The sequence below is a fragment of the Stegostoma tigrinum genome, chromosome 23, assembly GCF_030684315.1.
Source record: "Stegostoma tigrinum isolate sSteTig4 chromosome 23, sSteTig4.hap1, whole genome shotgun sequence".
Classification (NCBI taxonomy): domain Eukaryota; kingdom Metazoa; phylum Chordata; class Chondrichthyes; order Orectolobiformes; family Stegostomatidae; genus Stegostoma; species Stegostoma tigrinum.
Genome location: NC_081376.1, coordinates 46,386,192 through 46,402,879, shown reverse-complemented (window position 1 = coordinate 46,402,879; position 16,688 = coordinate 46,386,192). Strand labels below are relative to the sequence as shown.

Sequence of the window (16,688 nt, the reverse complement as noted above, 5' to 3'; positions counted from 1 at the left end):
CTCAGTATCCACTATGTCTTTTGTCTTTGTGAATACCGATGCAAAGTATCCATTAAGGACTCACCCACTCCTTCTGGGTCCAATCATAAATTCCCTCCTTTGTTCTCGAGTGGACCTACCATTTCCAAAGTTACCTCTCGGTCTTTAAAGACATATAAAACCTGTTGGGACTTCCTTAATCCTCTTGGCCAAAGACATTCCATGGCCCCTTTTTAGCCCTTCTAACTCCTTACATTCTCTCCTTTCTTGTATATTCTTTGTGCCATTTTTCTGTATTCCATTTCCTAAACCTTACGCATGTCCCCTTTTCCTTTTTGACTAAGCTCACCATCCGAGTTTCCTGAATCTTCCCATCCTTATCTTTCATTTTAGCAGGAATATGCTGGTCCTGAACTCTAATTAACTGGCCATTAAAAACTTCCTACATGACAGGTGTGGACACCCTCAAAAAGCTGGCCCTACTCTTCATTCTCTAGTTCCTGCCTAACAATATTGGAGTTAGCCTTCCCCCCACTCCCCATTTAGCACTTTATCCAAGCCTCCCCGCTTCTCTTTAATCTTCAGAAACCTACTACTTTGACTAAGTTTTTAGTATTCTAAAGTGACAGTGTCAAATGCAGTTCAAAACATGTGCCAAGTGATACTTTACTATGCTAGAAGTGCTTAGACAAATACACGTTGCTGCTATTGCAGCCTGGGCTAACAATCAACTTTGCGTCACAAAATGAAAAAAAAACATTTTAAAATGAAGTCTTAAAGCAGCGTGTTAAGACATCTTCAATGGTGCAAGAGTATGGAATGGAGAAAGAAACACCACTGGGGGCTAAGAATGAGCATCTGAAAAGCAAGTACAACGCAAGTTCCTGCATTCTGATGTTTTTGACCTTTCCCTAGTCACAGCTGGTTTTAAAAGCACCTTCTCCCCCTTCATGCCAAGAGAAAATAACTGAACTTCACTTCATAAATACAAACACAAAGCTCACCTTTTTTTCGGATTATCGACCCTTGAGGCAGCTGCTGTTTTCTCCTCATCGGTCGTATTTTGTTCAGTCAAGCCTACTTGCTGGGGGCCTGAAACCTTGCATCGTTCCATTATAACCATCTCAATTTCTTAAAACAGTAGGAAAAAATATTCTTTTTAAAACATGTTACTGTAACCAATTATTTAAACCAGATGAATCCAAACAAATCATGACTTGGCCCCAAAACACTTTTCCCAAGTGTCTTTATTAAAAATAAAAAAGATCCTCCATTTGCAAGTTGTCTGTGCTAAATACATAATTTGAAAATCGCAATACAGGGAAAATAAAGTGGTGAGATTAGCTAATCGTGAATGGTTAACTTAGTGCTCATTAAAGAGTGCTGATAATGAAATGTTTATGAGCAAACAGACATTCATTGATTTTAAGTATTTGAAAACAAAGTTAAAGAAAAATCTATGCTACATGTTGTCACCAGGGAGTTTGACAAATACATTATTTTAATGAAAAATACTTGTGATGTGAAAAATGCATAGCAAGAAGCGTGCTCTGGATAGGTTTAATTAATTAACCATGTATTAAGGGGAATTCTAGACTGATATGCAGAAATTATTTGAAGAGGTTCCATTTTAAGAATTGTCCAGTAGACTAAATGTAAAGTCTAGTTTGCATCATAAAGGAAATAATTCTAAATGGCAATATAATTTGCTTTTTAAAATCAAAAAGGTTTGAATCCCTGAAAAGGTTCATATTTTCTGAAAGACAACTCTTGTCACACGATGCAAGAACCTTGGCATCACTTTGGCTGATTAATTATTTGGTTACTCTTCCTAACTTCCTTCAGACCACAACTTTGCTTTTTAAAAATCAACGTGTCGAATACTTGACTGTTGTATCAACCTATGCTTGCTCACACTAGTTGTACGTATTCCTACGGGTTTGCTCTCGATTACTGCAGTTTGTAAATGCACATCACTTACCTTCAATAAATGCAGTCCTGTAGTAGAAAGTCTTTTTTCAGAATGTTTTCCTTCTTAAACTGATACACGTTGGCTTCTTGATGCATTCAGGAAACTCTGAAGATTTTTTGATTCGATGATAAATGTCAACACAAGACACTGGTCAACTGCAGTATTATCACTGCATTGAAAAGATTTTGACAAAACCAGATTCTTTCCTTCCACTAAAAACGAGCCATTAAGCTAAAAACTTGCAAGCTGCATTCTCATCAGTGGGGAGACCACCCATGAGGTGTGGCAAAACTATGGCTTTAAGAAGTGCATTTTGTCCTTTTTTTTTCTATTTAAAATGAAGAAATATTGAGACAGAGGTGCCAAGCTTATTCCAAGCCAATCAATAGCTCGAGGCTTTTGGTTTTTTAAATTAAAATATTGGAACAATAGAAGCTGCCTGAGAGTGGGGTCAAACTCCCACAGAAACTAGGACTTTTAGTTTTAGTTTCTCAGTAGCAGTTGTTGGGGCTTTTGAAGCTGGATTTGGAAGCTGCCTCCCTGCTACACTCTCAGTTTCAGTTTTCTCGATATTTTTTCTCCTGGACTGGAGAATTATATGTGAGGCAATGTATTTCATTCAATTTGGCTTTGACAAGAATATGTTTATGGGATGTTATTATATTGGAACAGTTTTTGTTACTGTTTAGGAGTTAAATAATGTATTATTTTGTTAAGTTTTCCAATGGAGTTAATTTACTCCAATTTCTTCTGTTATTGTATTTTAACCATCACGTATGAATAAAGTCTGGAACGTGCCCTTAAAAAAAGTAGTTAGGGTCTATGCTATCTTCTTAATATATTTTAAGGGGACTTGGTCTGGTCCATAACAGAGGGATTTCAGTCTTGCTTCATGGCCAACAGTGTGAACTGAAGATGGACAATATCTCAACGACCTACAGGACTGTCAGGATGGTACAGAGTGGGCATTGAAATCCACTGTAATAGAAGCGTGGGCAGTGTACACAAAGAATTTTGCTCTTGGGTTTTCACCTCTGTTTCTTTCAGAATTCTTCCAACACTTAGGACAATTGTTGAGTTTCATGTTTCTTATCTTGCAATTTAAAAAAAAACTCCTTGACGAGTATTCACATGAAATAGCAATTCAATTCTATTTCTCTGTTCATAAATACAGAGTGTCTGTTGCATTTTCTGCCCTTATTTCAGATTTCCAAAATCTCAAGAAGCTCGTGACTGTCTATATCTTCTCTTAAAGCAGGACGATCCTGATCAGGTTCCTTCAACTTCCCCCTAAACAGATCATCTAATTTCCTCTCATTTGCACATTCTTTATCCCCATCCAAACCTGATAGTCTATTGTCACCCTCTTCCCCCATCATATTCTGTTCTAATCTTCAACACCCACTAATTCATTTACATTTTTAAAGTGCTAGGCCCCAAGCTATTTCTTATTCACTGGTGGACACACAGTCTGAAACTTTAATCTTTCTGTATGATCCATCCATCTGTTTTACTAAAAGATACATTGCTAAAGAGACATTCTTTTGAAGTCAGTGATAATGGGAACTGCAGATGCTGGAGAATCCAAGATAACAAAGTGTGGAGCTGGATGAACACAGCAGGCCAAGCAGCATCTCAGGAGCACAAAAGCTGACGTTTCGGGCCTAGACCCTTCATCAGAGAGGGGGATGAGGAGAGGGTTCTGGAATAAATAGGGAGAGAGGGAGAGGCGGACCAAAGATGGAGAGAAAAGATGATAGGTAGAGAAGAGAGTATAGGTGAGGAGTTAGGGAGGGGATAGGTCAGTCCTGGGAAGACGAACAGGTCAAGGAGGCGGGATGAGGTGGTAGGTAGGAAATGGAGGTGCAGCTTGAGGTGGGAGGAAGGGATGGGTGAGAGGAAGAACAGGTTAGAGAAGTGGAGACAGGCTGGGCTGGTTTTGGGATGCAGTGGGGAGAGGGGACGAACAGGGCTGGTTTTGGGATGCAGTGGGGAAAGGGGAGATTTTGAAGCTTGTGAAGTCCACACTGATACCATTGGGCTGCAGGGTTCCCAAGCGGAATACGAGTTGCTGTTCCTGCAACCTTCGGGTGGCTTCATTGTGGCACTGGCAGGAGGTCCATGATGGACATGTCGTCTGAGGAATGGGAGGGGGAGTGGAAATGGTTCGCGACTGGGAGGTGCAGTTGTTTGTTGCGAACCAAGTGGAGGTGTTCTGCAAAGCGGACCCCAAGCCTCCGCTTGGTTTCCCCAATGTAGAGGGATGCCACACCGGGTACAATGGATACAATATACCACATTGGCAGATGAACATCTGCTTGATATGGAAAGTCATCTTGGGGCCTGGGATAGGGGTGAGGTGGTGGTGTGGGGGCAAGTGTAGCACTTCCTGTGGTTGCAGGGGAAGGTGGCGGGTGTGGTGGGGTTGGAGGGGAGTGTGGAGCGGACAAGGGAGTCGCGGAGAGAGTGGTCTCTCCGGAAGGCAGACAAGGGTGGGGATGGAAAAATGGCTTGGGTGGTGGGGTCAGATTGTAGATGGCAGAAGTGTCGGAGGACGATGCGTTGTATCCGGAGGTTGGTGGGGTGGTACGAGAGAACGAGGGGGATCCTCTGGGGGTGGTTGTGGCGGGGGCGGGGTGAGAGGGATGGGTTGCGGGAAATGCGGGAGACGCAGTCAAGGGTGTTCTCGACTACTGTGGAGGGGGGGGGGGGTGGAAGTTGCGGTCCTTGAAGAATGTGGACATCTGGGATGTGCGGAAGTGGAATGCCTCATCCTGGGAGCAGATGCGACGGAGGCGGAGGAATTGGGAATGGGGATGGAATTTTTGCAGGAGGGTGGGTGGTGGTGTATTCTAGGTAGCTGTGGAGTCAGTGGGCTTGAAATGGACATCAGTTTCTAGCTGGTTACCCGAGATGGAGAATTGTATCTATTGTATCCGGTGTGACTTCCTCTACATTGGGGACACCAAGTGGAGGCTTGGGGACCGCTTTACGGAACACCTCCGCTTGGGTCGCAACAAACAACTGCACCTCCCAGTTGCGAACCATTTTAACTCCCCTCCCATTCCTCAGACGACATGTCCATCATGGGCCTCCTGCAGTGCCACAAGGATGCCACCCGAAGGTTGCAAGAACAGCAACTCATATTCCACTTGGAGACCCTGCAGCCCCGTGGTATCAATGTGGACTTCACAGGCTTCAAAACCTCCCCTTCCCCCACTGCATCCCAAAACTAGCCCAGTTCTTCCCTTCCCCCCCATTGCATCCCAAAACCAGCCCAGCTTGTCCCCTCCCTCCACTGCATCCCAAAACCAGCCTAGCCTGTCTCCGCTTCCCTAACCTGTTCTTCCTCTCACCCATCCCTTCCTCCCACCTCAAGCTGCACCTCCATTTCCTACCTACTAACCTCATCCCACCTCCTTGACCTGTCTGTCTTCCCTAGACTGACCTATCCCCTCCCTACCTCCCCACCTATACTCTCCTCTCCACCTATCTTTTTTTCTCTCCATCTTCGGTCCGCCTCCCCCTCTCCCTATTTATTCCAGAACCCTCTCCCCATCCCCTTCTCTGATGAAGGGTCTAGGCCCGAAACGTCAGCTTTGGTGCTCCTGAGATGCTGCGTGGCCTGCTGTGTTCATCCAGCCTCACACTGTTCTTTTGAAGTCCTCTGCCTAGCTCAAGTTCTGTACAATCAAGTGACTAATTCAGATATTCATAAATGAGTTTTATTTGCATATTTTCTTTCTTCTACCTATGCATTTCATTTTTAATTCCTTTTTAGAAAGGTAAGTTGGTAATGGAAGATGTACTTAATGGAATCTAGTGCTTTGCAATACTGATGGTTCATAACAAACCATGTAACAGTACAGGGCTTAGTACTAGAATTTGACAGCACTGGGGAACAGTTCAAACCATATGTAGTAGTGAGATGTAGATATATCAAACTTAACATGATACTGAGCATCTTTTGTCTTAAAATGGTGGTGATAAAACCATAGAAGTAAAACAATACACTTGCAGTCTCACCATTCAGGAATAACCGAGCACCCAATTCCACTTTCCCATGAAACTCAGTTGCAAATCTAATCTATAAAAATTGCCAATCAAAAAGTTTCAGAAAATCATGACAACAAAAAAGAAAGAATTTTGATCAACAGTCACCATGTAGGAGTGGTTCTGATAACATATGAATGATGTGGACTAAAATCCACTATTATCATAACAACATATCCTCTGAATGACTATCAGCAATGCCCCAGATGATCAGTTAGTTCTATTTGTACAATAAACATTATACGGTGTACAAGATCACAGGACAAATGTAAAGTCCTGAACGCATTCAAAGTCAGAAAAGGTATAATTACTCATTGTCATTACCTGTACGACTGAAATACAGCCTTCAGCTCTGCCCATAAACACACACACAGAACACATATAACTTCTGGACTTTAGTTTAAAAAAAAGCACTTTTAAAAAATTATAATTGATTCTCCACGTTGGATGTCTGCTGGGGATTAAGAGAAACAGAACTAGTATTGTTCAATGTTCACAAATTAGATACAAAGGCAGCTGCTGTATTCCTAAAGCAGGGCATCATTTGCAACACATGATCAAACAAGGATTTTTGAAAGATGAAAATATTTTCAATGGACAATTCTGTTTTGTTATGGTGAATTCCCTACCTGGATGCCACCTTACCCCATTTAAATAAAAACAAAGCTGAAAACCAACAATGGAACCTGCATAGATCTACGTGTGATTTAGCACTAATCCACAGAAAAAGCATGTATAATATTTAGTGCCAATTGCAAAGAATTTTCTGTACTTCCTTTTCAACATTATCGTTATGAACAACCGCACTCTCAGATTCCAGATTCAATGGAACTTTAAAATGTGAAGTTGAAAAAAATGTAAATTTTATAAGACAAAATTCAAAGCAAGTCTTTTCTCGAGGCAGTTTTCAGAAATACAGAAGAGAAAACATTAAAATTGGATATTAACTTGAAGGGATTTTTGTGATATTCAATGACCAGAATTGCACGTTTGACCACCTTCGAACCCATATCTTAGATTACTATGAAAATCTAAAACACAATCAAGTGACTGGCTATTTAACTGTAACAAATAAATGGAGGAAGATGGCGTCATATTACAAAAGTACCATTACTGGTTTCTGTAGCCATGTACCTTTCAGTAAAACTTGTAGCAAATACCCAATGCAGGTTTATAGACAATAATTACTCTCGTGATCCATTACCAACTTCAGTTCTACCTTAATAGAGTAGCACCTCTCCAACAGGTATGAAGCAATCACATAACAAACATTTCTGCACTGCTTGCTTAAATTTCATGCACTAATTAGAGAGGAGGAGCAGATTTTATGCAGATATTTAATGGAAATAACAAAATAGCCAACTGCTTTCTGGGGTTCAGAAAATACTCCCTTCAAAAACTTTGCCACTGATGAGATTCTGAGGAAGGGTCACCAGACCCGAAACGTTAACTCTTTTCTCTCTTGGCAGCGTGGAGGAACAGAGGGATCTTGGTGTGCAGATACATAGATCCCTTAAAATGGCCACCCAAGTGGACAGGGTTGTTAAGGAAGCTAATGGTGTTTTGGCTTTCATTAACAGGGGGATTGAGTTTAAGAGTCGTGAGATCTTGTTGCAGCTCTATAAAACTTTGGTTAGACCGCACTTGGAATACTGCGTCCAGTTCTGGGCGCCCTATTATAGGAAAGATGTGGATGCTTTGGAGAGGGTTCAGAGGAGGTTTACCAGGATGCTGCCTGGACTGGAGGGCTTATCTTATGAAGAGAGGTTGACTGAGCTCGGTCTCTTTTCATTGGAGAAAAGGAGGAGGAGAGGGGACCTAATTGAGGTATACAAGATAATGAGAGGCATAGATAGAGTCGATAGCCAGAGACTATTTCCCAGGGCAGAAATGGCTAGCACGAGGGGTCATAGTTTTAAGCTGGTTGGTGGAAAGTATCGAGGGGATGTCAGAGGCAGGTTCTTTACGCAGAGAGTTGTGAGAGCATGGAATGCGTTGCCAGCAGCAGTTGTGGAAGCAAGGTCATTGGGGTCATTTAAGAGACTGCTGGACATGCATATGGTCACAGAAATTTGAGGGTGCATCCATGAGGATCAATGGTCGGCACAACATTGTGGGCTGAAGGGCCTGTTCTGTGCTGTACTGTTCTATGTTCTATGTTCTATGTTCTATGTTCTCCTTCACAGATGCTGTCAGACCTGCTGAGCTTTTCCGGCAACTTTGTTTTTGCCACTGATGAGCTGTTCTTTGATTTGAAAATTAAACTTAATGCAACTATAGTTATTATACCAATTAAATCAACAGTACCTTCAGATTCACTTGCCAATTTGAATCAACTGAATCATTAAATTCAAGAAAAAAATTAAGAGCTTGAAGAACATTTACACCAGTTACCATTGACAACAATTGTTGGGAGGCAGAAGTAAATTTCAGAGAAGAGGCTGAAAATGAAAGTAATCCAACTTTTTAAATCACCCCTTATCCCATCACAAATCTGGACTGAAATTCCCTCACAGTCCTTAAAGCCCAGATGTTATGGCAAGGTAAATTCAATTATTAGCTTTAGCGAACCACAACAGTAAACAAACTATTAGCACAAAAACAGAGACATAGTAAAACCTGGTTATAAACTAAATCAATGTAACAATCTCTAACAAATCAGCAATCAAAACCTTTGACTTATTCACAAAAAATACATTTTTTTCTTTTGCTTCAAACTATTGGGTTTATAAAGGTTGGGATGCAAAGTTACCAACTGAATAAGTCATACTGGGTTTACCTTGTTGCAAGTGCCTTAGATATCCCTATGATGCAAAACATCTGGAAAGATTTTTAAGGCTACATAGGAAGACTGATTTTCCCTGGTTGGGAAGTCAGTCATCCGGGATCACAAGTTTAGCAAAATATATTTCCGGCCAAATTTACATTTAAAGCATCGAGCAAGGTTACCGCTCACGTCCACTGTTAAGATGTGGAAAGGTTTGTTCAATAATTCACAGTGGCAATTTTGACCAACAGTCTAAACCAGGTTGTACTCTATCGATATAACAATTAAGTTAACGTGTTCACTACTTAAGCTTTAGTGTAGAATTCTGGTTAGTGCTCAAGCAAATTGTTTGAATAAGATTATTAAAATGCAAAGAAGTTGCACGTCTGCAGTTTGTCAGATTGCAGTAGAATCGTAGAACTGTCCATGATCACAATGCATGCATGTACCTGTAAATATTACTTAATTCTCATATCTGTACCTAATCATGCCCTGAGAAAGCATCTGAGTCTCCACACAGTAGGTCTAAAACATGGTTTCTCAGCTTTGTGGCCCTTCAAATGTTTTCCACTTTAAAAGCATATGTTCTGTTCGGGAATAGAATCATTTTCCATCATTTTATGGGGGGGGGGGGGGGGGAGACAAAGAATTGCACGTGCTGGAAACTGCTGGTAAAACTCAGCAGGTCTGGCAGCATCGGTGGAGAGAAAGCAGAGTTAACGTTTCAGGTCCAGTAACCTTTTCTCAAAAGGTGTGAAGGTTCAGCTGGTGGTGGTGGTGGTGGTAGAGGGGGATGGGGAGGAAGGAGGAGAAGAGGAGAAGAGAAGGCGTCACTGGATCCGAACTGGTAACTCTGCTTTTTCTCATCATTTTATGGTGTTGGACAGAAGGCAAAAAGTGCACATCAAGTGACTTTATTCTTACAGTTATCCTTCAGCATTTAATGTTACACAGTAACAGCCACAATTGGTGGAAATCACTTGATGGGCATACTGTGCTTCAGATGAGGCTTTACACTTCAATTACATTAAAAAGACAGGAGGGAGTTTCCAGATGATGATCTCTGAAAATACACTCCCATTGATAATCCCCTGAAAGTTTATTTTTGAACCAATCTATTAGAATAACACATCGATTACGCAATTGGAGTTAATAAAGTGGATGCACAAAGGCATTTAAAAGCAAGTGGAAACAGGGTTTGGGTCATAATGTGCATTAGATCTTTTTTCCAAAGTTCCCTTCAACTTGCACTCAAGGCTGCCAGAATGCTGTACTATAGGATCATAAATATTGGTCTAACAAAAACAGTTCTTCACAAACTGACACCACAGCTAAAAAAATGCATCTAGCCATCACTTCCTGTCACACTAGAGATAGGTGAAAAGGGGAGAGTTTGATGAGTTGTACAATCTGATTCTTTCGAACTCCAGAGAACTGGACATTGTTCGAAGAAAATGGTGTAAGTTGTATTTAGACTGAGAATGTTACAGCATTAACAATGTTACGTTTCTTTCTTGCTTCGCCTTTCAGAAGTGTTCCACTTGTATCAATAGTTAAGACATTGCTTCAAAATTCCCATAAACTCTCAGGTTTATGTAGTACTCATGTACATCAATACAATCTCTGTATACAATGGCTCCTAAAAGCAAAGCCTTTTGCACCATGTACAATGACTCACAACATGTTTTTCCCCAGGGAAACCTAGGTAAGGTTTATCTCAGTTCATTCACACTTCTCTTTACCTTACTTCATAAAAGAACTAATATTCAAACCATGTCTATGAAGCTGCCTTCTCATTTTTGGATGAATTCAAATCTTGTTACATTTAAACTCTCAGAACAAGTCTAGATAATCATAAACTGGCTTCAAAAGGGGAACATTGTTGCTGTAAAGAGAATTAACCAAATATGCTGCCAAAAAAGACTATTCCATCTTATCAACAGATAGTCAGGAAGGAAAAGCAAAATTATCTGCTGAGAAATTGCAAGCTGGTTTGCCTGCTGACTTCATGTAGAAGACATAACATACCTACTAGGGAGAGGGTAGCTCAAGAAAGTACATGCAATTCCATGGACATGATTTTAAGAACATATTAATGACTTGGATGAAGGAAGTGAATGTCCTATTAGCAAATGTGCAGATGACAGGCGGAGATAGCAAGAACTGATGATGTTGGAATCTGAGATAACAGTGGGGAGTTGGATGAACACAGCAGGTCAGCCAGTATCAGAGGAGCAGGAAAGCTGACGTTTTGAATTGGGACCCTTCCTCCAAAGGGTCCAGACTCAAAACATCAGCTTTCCTGCTCTTCTGATGCTGCCTGGCCTGCTGTGTTCCTCTAGCTCCACACTGTGTTATCTATGACATAGGAGAGGGATGTAGGAATACTAAGTCAGTAGGCAAAAAATTGCCATATATGGAATATAATGTGGGAAAATACGAGCTGATGCACTTTGATGTGAATGAGTTCAATATTATTTAAATGGAAAAAGGCAACAGCAGAGAGGAATTTGGGGGTCTTTATACATGAAATATAAAAAGCGAGTACAATAAGTTGAGTGGGTATGGGGACAGCAAATGGATTGCTGGTATTTCAAACAGATTGCAGTATTGAGATAGGGAGGTTTATGCTGCATTGGGAAGACAACCAATTAAAGACACTCCCCGCCCCGGTTATACTCTCTCGCACCCTCTGCCATCAGGCAGAAGATATAGAAGTTTGAAGATATGCGAAAAGATTCAAGAACAGCTTCTTCCCTGCTGCTATCAGACTTTCAACTGGACCTCTTGAATGTTTATGTTGATCTCTTGCTGCACTCTCTTTGTGGCTGTAACACCCAATCCTGCACTGTTCTGTTACAGATTGTATAGTACAATCTGCCTATAAAGCATGCATGACAACACTTTTAATATGGAAAAAGCAAGGAAATAGAATTGAGGATAATCAGATCAGCCACATTCTCTGAATGGCAGAGCAGACTCAGTAGGCCAAATGGCCTACTCCTTCTCCTATGTTTGAGTTTGATTCGATTTATTGTCGTCACACGTACCAAGATACAGTGAACAGTGTTGTTTTACATGCTATACAGGCAGATCATGCCATACAAAGTGCATCAGGATAACAGAATAGAGTGCAGAATACAGTGTTACTGCTGCAGAGAAGGTGCAGGGAGGGAGGGGGGGGGGGAAAAGAGAGAGAGAGAGAGAGAGAGAGAGAGAGAGAGAGAGAGAGAGAGAGAGAGAGAGAGAGAGAGAGAGAGAGAGAGAGAGAGAGGTCAACACTAACATTCGAAAGGTTCAAAATACTTGCACACATTTGATGTGCCAAATAAAGTGTTTCTACGTTAATGTAAACTATGAAATGACATTCCGCCACGTATTTGAAATGTACGTGAAAACAAAGATCATCTGTGGAATGGTAAATGAGGGAAAAATTTAGACAAAAAAAAATCAATAAAAAAGCACAAAAAACTGTTCTACTAAATACGAGTTAAATTCTGTTAACATTTCTCTGCAGGCATACGTGTGCTTTGAATAGAAATAGCAGCAACTTGGGCAGGATTTTATTAGCACAGCGTAAGTCTGTCCTTGCATTAGTACATATCAATGCCATTGCAAGCAAAAGGAGAATAAGCATTGTATATAATTGGAAGAATTTGAATCACTTTAAAGAACTGCAGCAATCGAAGTGTCAAATTGTTGTAGCCTTAATGTCTGCGTTGCATTGTTGACTTTTTATCAATTTAAATATGACATTGGTTCTAAATTATCAAAACTACCAGGTTTCCTGATTGACTTCAGTTGTTACGAATCTCCTGGGCTGATTTCTGCTGAACTTTAAAGGTGCAATTATCCAAAGTATTTTAAAAAGAGTTTACAACACTGAAGGAAGTAGATCATAGCTATAAGGGGCTCTTGTGGCACAAATGGCAGTGTCCCTATCTTTGAGCTAAGAGGCTGGATTGAAGTCCTACCTGCTCTGGAGGAGTGCAATACTATCTCTGAATAGGTTGATTTAGAAATACCTATATCATACCTATATACGACTGTGTACCACTTTCTGATGTCATCTTTTTCTGCCACAATTTGTAGACCTTGGTATATATGTGGCTATATTTCCTTAAAATCAGAAATGCTGTGGCGGTGCCTGCTACTATAGTCATTGTACTCATCTATGAGTCTGTCAGCATCTTTCCTTATTCAAAGTTCAAGATATTTTAGTTTAAAACAGCTACAAGCATGAACCACTTCATTAATTGGAAGAATTTGAAATTGTAATTGCGCACTAGACAATCACTGCACAGCTTTCCGACTTCCAGATTTACATTGGACAGGAGATCATTGCAAAGTATGTTTGGGCCTAGGTTAGTACTGAAATAAACTCCTTCAGCAATGTTTTGGGACTGAGATGAATGCCCTCCAACAAACACTATCATTTTTGCATTGGGTATGCATTCATCTGATGCACAGCTTCCCACTCAGTTCAATTTTGTCAGGAATCCTCGATTTTAGACTTTGTCCAGAGAGTCAGACTCAACTCAGCTCAACTCAAGAATTCAGTACTTCTATTCATAGGCTTGAAACAAGTCTGAAATGAGGCCTGGAGCTGAGTGGTTCTGCAATTCTCCTCTTGGGTCAGATACAGGCCTGTGCTATAGCTGCACTGGAGTAGTGTGGCAGGGATCCAATGAGGTCTGGCACACAAATTTTAATTACTAAGCTGGGATGCAGGCAGGACCCATGGGCTTTGTCTGGCATCTGTGATGACAGGGACCTTAGGAGGCCTTAGGCTAAAGTGGATCATCCACTTGACACTTCTGGTTGGAAGGTGGTAAGAGATCATTTGGCTTGTCTTTTGCACTGGCACACTGGGCCATCCTGAGGATGTTCATGGAGCTTTTTCCACTGCCTAGTTAATTGCCACACCATCCAATGCTGATGTTACAGCTCTGCAGAGCTATTATCTGATCTGTTGGTTATGGGATTGTTTTGTTCTGCCCATCGCCCATGCATTTCAGGTACTGAACACAATTACAGTCCAGGGCAGTAGCTTCATAAGGTTGACGTCCTATTTTTAGGCATGGATGGTGCTGCATTTGGCATGCTCTCCTACAGCCCATTTCAAATCAAGGCTCAACCCTAGCTCAATAGTAACTGTGCAATAGATATGCAAGGCCACAATGTTTCCGATTCCATTGGAATCCAATTCTGCTGATATCATGTAATATGGTGGCTATGTTACCAGATGACTAGGCCAGAGGCCTAGATTAATGCTATGAAGGCATCAGTTCAAGTCTCAACCTGACAACTGAGGAATTTAAATTTAAATAATAAATAATTATGGAACGAGAAGATAGTAACCTTGAAACTATGGAGCATCATATAATTCATCTGGTTTACTAACATCCTCCAGAAAGGAAATTTGCCACCATTACTTGATTTAACTCATATGTAACATGCCATATCCATAGTTGAGCCAAAATGCTTAGCAAATGAATGAATTGTACTCATGAAAGTGGCTCTTCTTCAAGGTTAATTACTTATAGGCAATAAATAGTGGCCTGAATGCCAGTATTCCATGAATTAATTCAAGAATGCTACCTATCCTTTTAATCATCTGTGACTCATTTGCAAATGTGCCCCGATTTGAACTGCAGATTCTGAGAATCTGAAACAAAAATGGAAAATGCTAGAAATGGTCAAGAATCAGGCTCCATCTGTGAATTAATGTTTGAGGGCCACAATGTCACAGTAAACTAACTCTGTTGAACTCTACACTGATGCATGGCAGACTAGATAGTATCTCCTGCATTTACCATTTTTATTTTGGATTTGATCAACATGCAACTGTTTTCCTTCAATTTTATAAACTCTCAAAATAATTTGGCTCTGTAAGCTTGAAGACACTCAGCAAAGATATTAAATCACTGGACTGTAGGAAAGTGAGGGGAGATAACAGTCTTCTAGTCAGTACTACACTCACCTTCAGTCTCCCCACTTGTCTTGATGCCCTTTGTACTAGACTCAGTACCTTTCAGCTTATCAGCATCATCTTCCTTTTCTTCCATTCCCTTCTCCTCTTCATCCTCTTCACCCACATTCTTATAGTTTGGTCTTTTCTGCAGTTTCTTTTTGCCCCTGTGTCGACTGATCTCAAGTGATCTCTCTAATGTTTCTACTGGCTTTGTGAAACATCGAACGCTTGAAGACATCTAGCAAAAAATAAAATCAAACATTCTGAATCAGTTTGGAAAACAAAATTAGAAATATCCTTCAAGTTATCAAATGCCAGGTTTAACGGACATCTGTCCACACCAATCAAGTTTTTTTTGCCTCAATGCACCGGAAGACATTTTTCCCTATACTTACTGCCATCAATTGGTATTCTGGTATAACATAGCAATTAAATTTAGAAATGCAAAGTGTATATGTTATATATAAATAAAATGATTCATAGGTATTACAGGATGAATGATTAATACCTTTGAGCAACGAATAATTGGACTGAATTACAGCATGGAAAATTGTCATGTGAATGCATTCAACACATTTATTAGAATCATCTAGACTAAATAAGGAATGATGACTCGGTAAAAAGTTGCACATTTGAGGAACAATGAAAAACAGTGACAGAAAGTGCTGGAGAGACCCAGAAGGTCTGGCAGCATCCGTGGAGAGAAAGCAGAACTAATATTGAGTCCTATGACCCTTCGTCAGATCCTTCCCTTTCAGGCAGGGAAGGATCGCTGGACGCGAAACTTTAATTCTGCCAGGCTACCAGACTGGATTTTATCCAGCAATTGCTGTTTATGTTTCAGATCACCAGCACACGCAACTCTTTGCTTTATTTTTCATGCGAACCGTTCATTTTTATTCTGTAATTGCCAAATGCTTGAGTTAGTTACAGAATGACACATCCAGTAAGGGTCACAAATCAATCCATGTTAGTTCTTTCACGCAATTAAATCTGCCAATGGCATACCTTATGAATGCATCATTTGGAAAAAATCAAGTGCATGCACAGCATTTGGAACAGTACAAAAGTGTACAAAGTCAAAGACTGCAAAAATATGTACAGTAGCAAAGTATTATGAATTAATTATCACAATTGAAGACTACTGTATCCTGTTTTTCATGACTTATTTTAGGAATGACATCATCATATGACAAAGGTAGATGAAAACTGAAATAACATCCTTGTTACTCGGAATCTCAGCCATTTTTCATTGAAACAAGGAAGTTAGAGGTTTAAATTTAGAGTTTTGATTAAGTAAATCTGGAGGAACTATTTCCAGTGATCACTTAGTTTTTAGGTACATAAAAGGGACAATGGGTGGGACAGTTAGATAATTGTTGAATTGCAGTGACAAAACGAACAAAACCAGTCATTCCAATTCACCAATTAGAATTATTTTAAAAAACCTAAAACAATAAAATTGCACAATAATGATCATTTCATCATACAGATAATTACAATACATTGTAAAAAATAGTCTCATTAATTTATAGAGTACAAATAAAATGCCAACTGCACTCTGTGCTGTATATTAAAGTCCTTAGTTAAAACGATGTCAGGTTGAATTCATTGAAATTTCAGTTGAATTGCATTTTCACCTCAATTCAATCACACAATTACATCTTCTGCATTTGTGGCAAGTAGCAGTGGCAATGGTAAATAGGATTCAAAGGTTTTTTTAAATGAACATAGAACATAGAAAAGTACAGCACAGTACAGTATGCTATGCCGTGGAATAATCCTAATCCAAAAATAAAGTAACCGAACCTACATTCCCCTCAATTCACTGCTGTCCATGTGCATGTCCAGCAGTCACTTAAATGCCACTAATGACTCTGCTTCCATGACTACCACTGGTAAACTATTCCATGCGCTCACAACTCTCTGGGTGAAGAACCTCC

The 16,688-nt window shown here is 40.3% G+C and overlaps 1 protein-coding gene across 4 annotated transcripts in view; it reads right to left on the bottom strand.

Moving 5' to 3' along the window:
• clec16a (C-type lectin domain containing 16A) overlaps positions 1-16,688 on the bottom strand; it is a 247,517-nt gene that overhangs the window by 153,364 nt on the left and 77,465 nt on the right. For 3 of the 4 annotated variants that reach the window (XM_048552334.2, XM_059654137.1, XM_059654138.1), the window contains 2 exons: positions 14,755-14,983; positions 984-1,110 (listed from right to left, as the gene is read on the bottom strand). In XM_048552334.2, coding sequence (XP_048408291.2) covers positions 984-1,110; positions 14,755-14,983 — 356 coding nt within the window. The remainder of the gene's footprint in view (positions 1-983; positions 1,111-14,754; positions 14,984-16,688) is intronic. The other variant, XM_059654139.1, reaches the window with a different exon arrangement.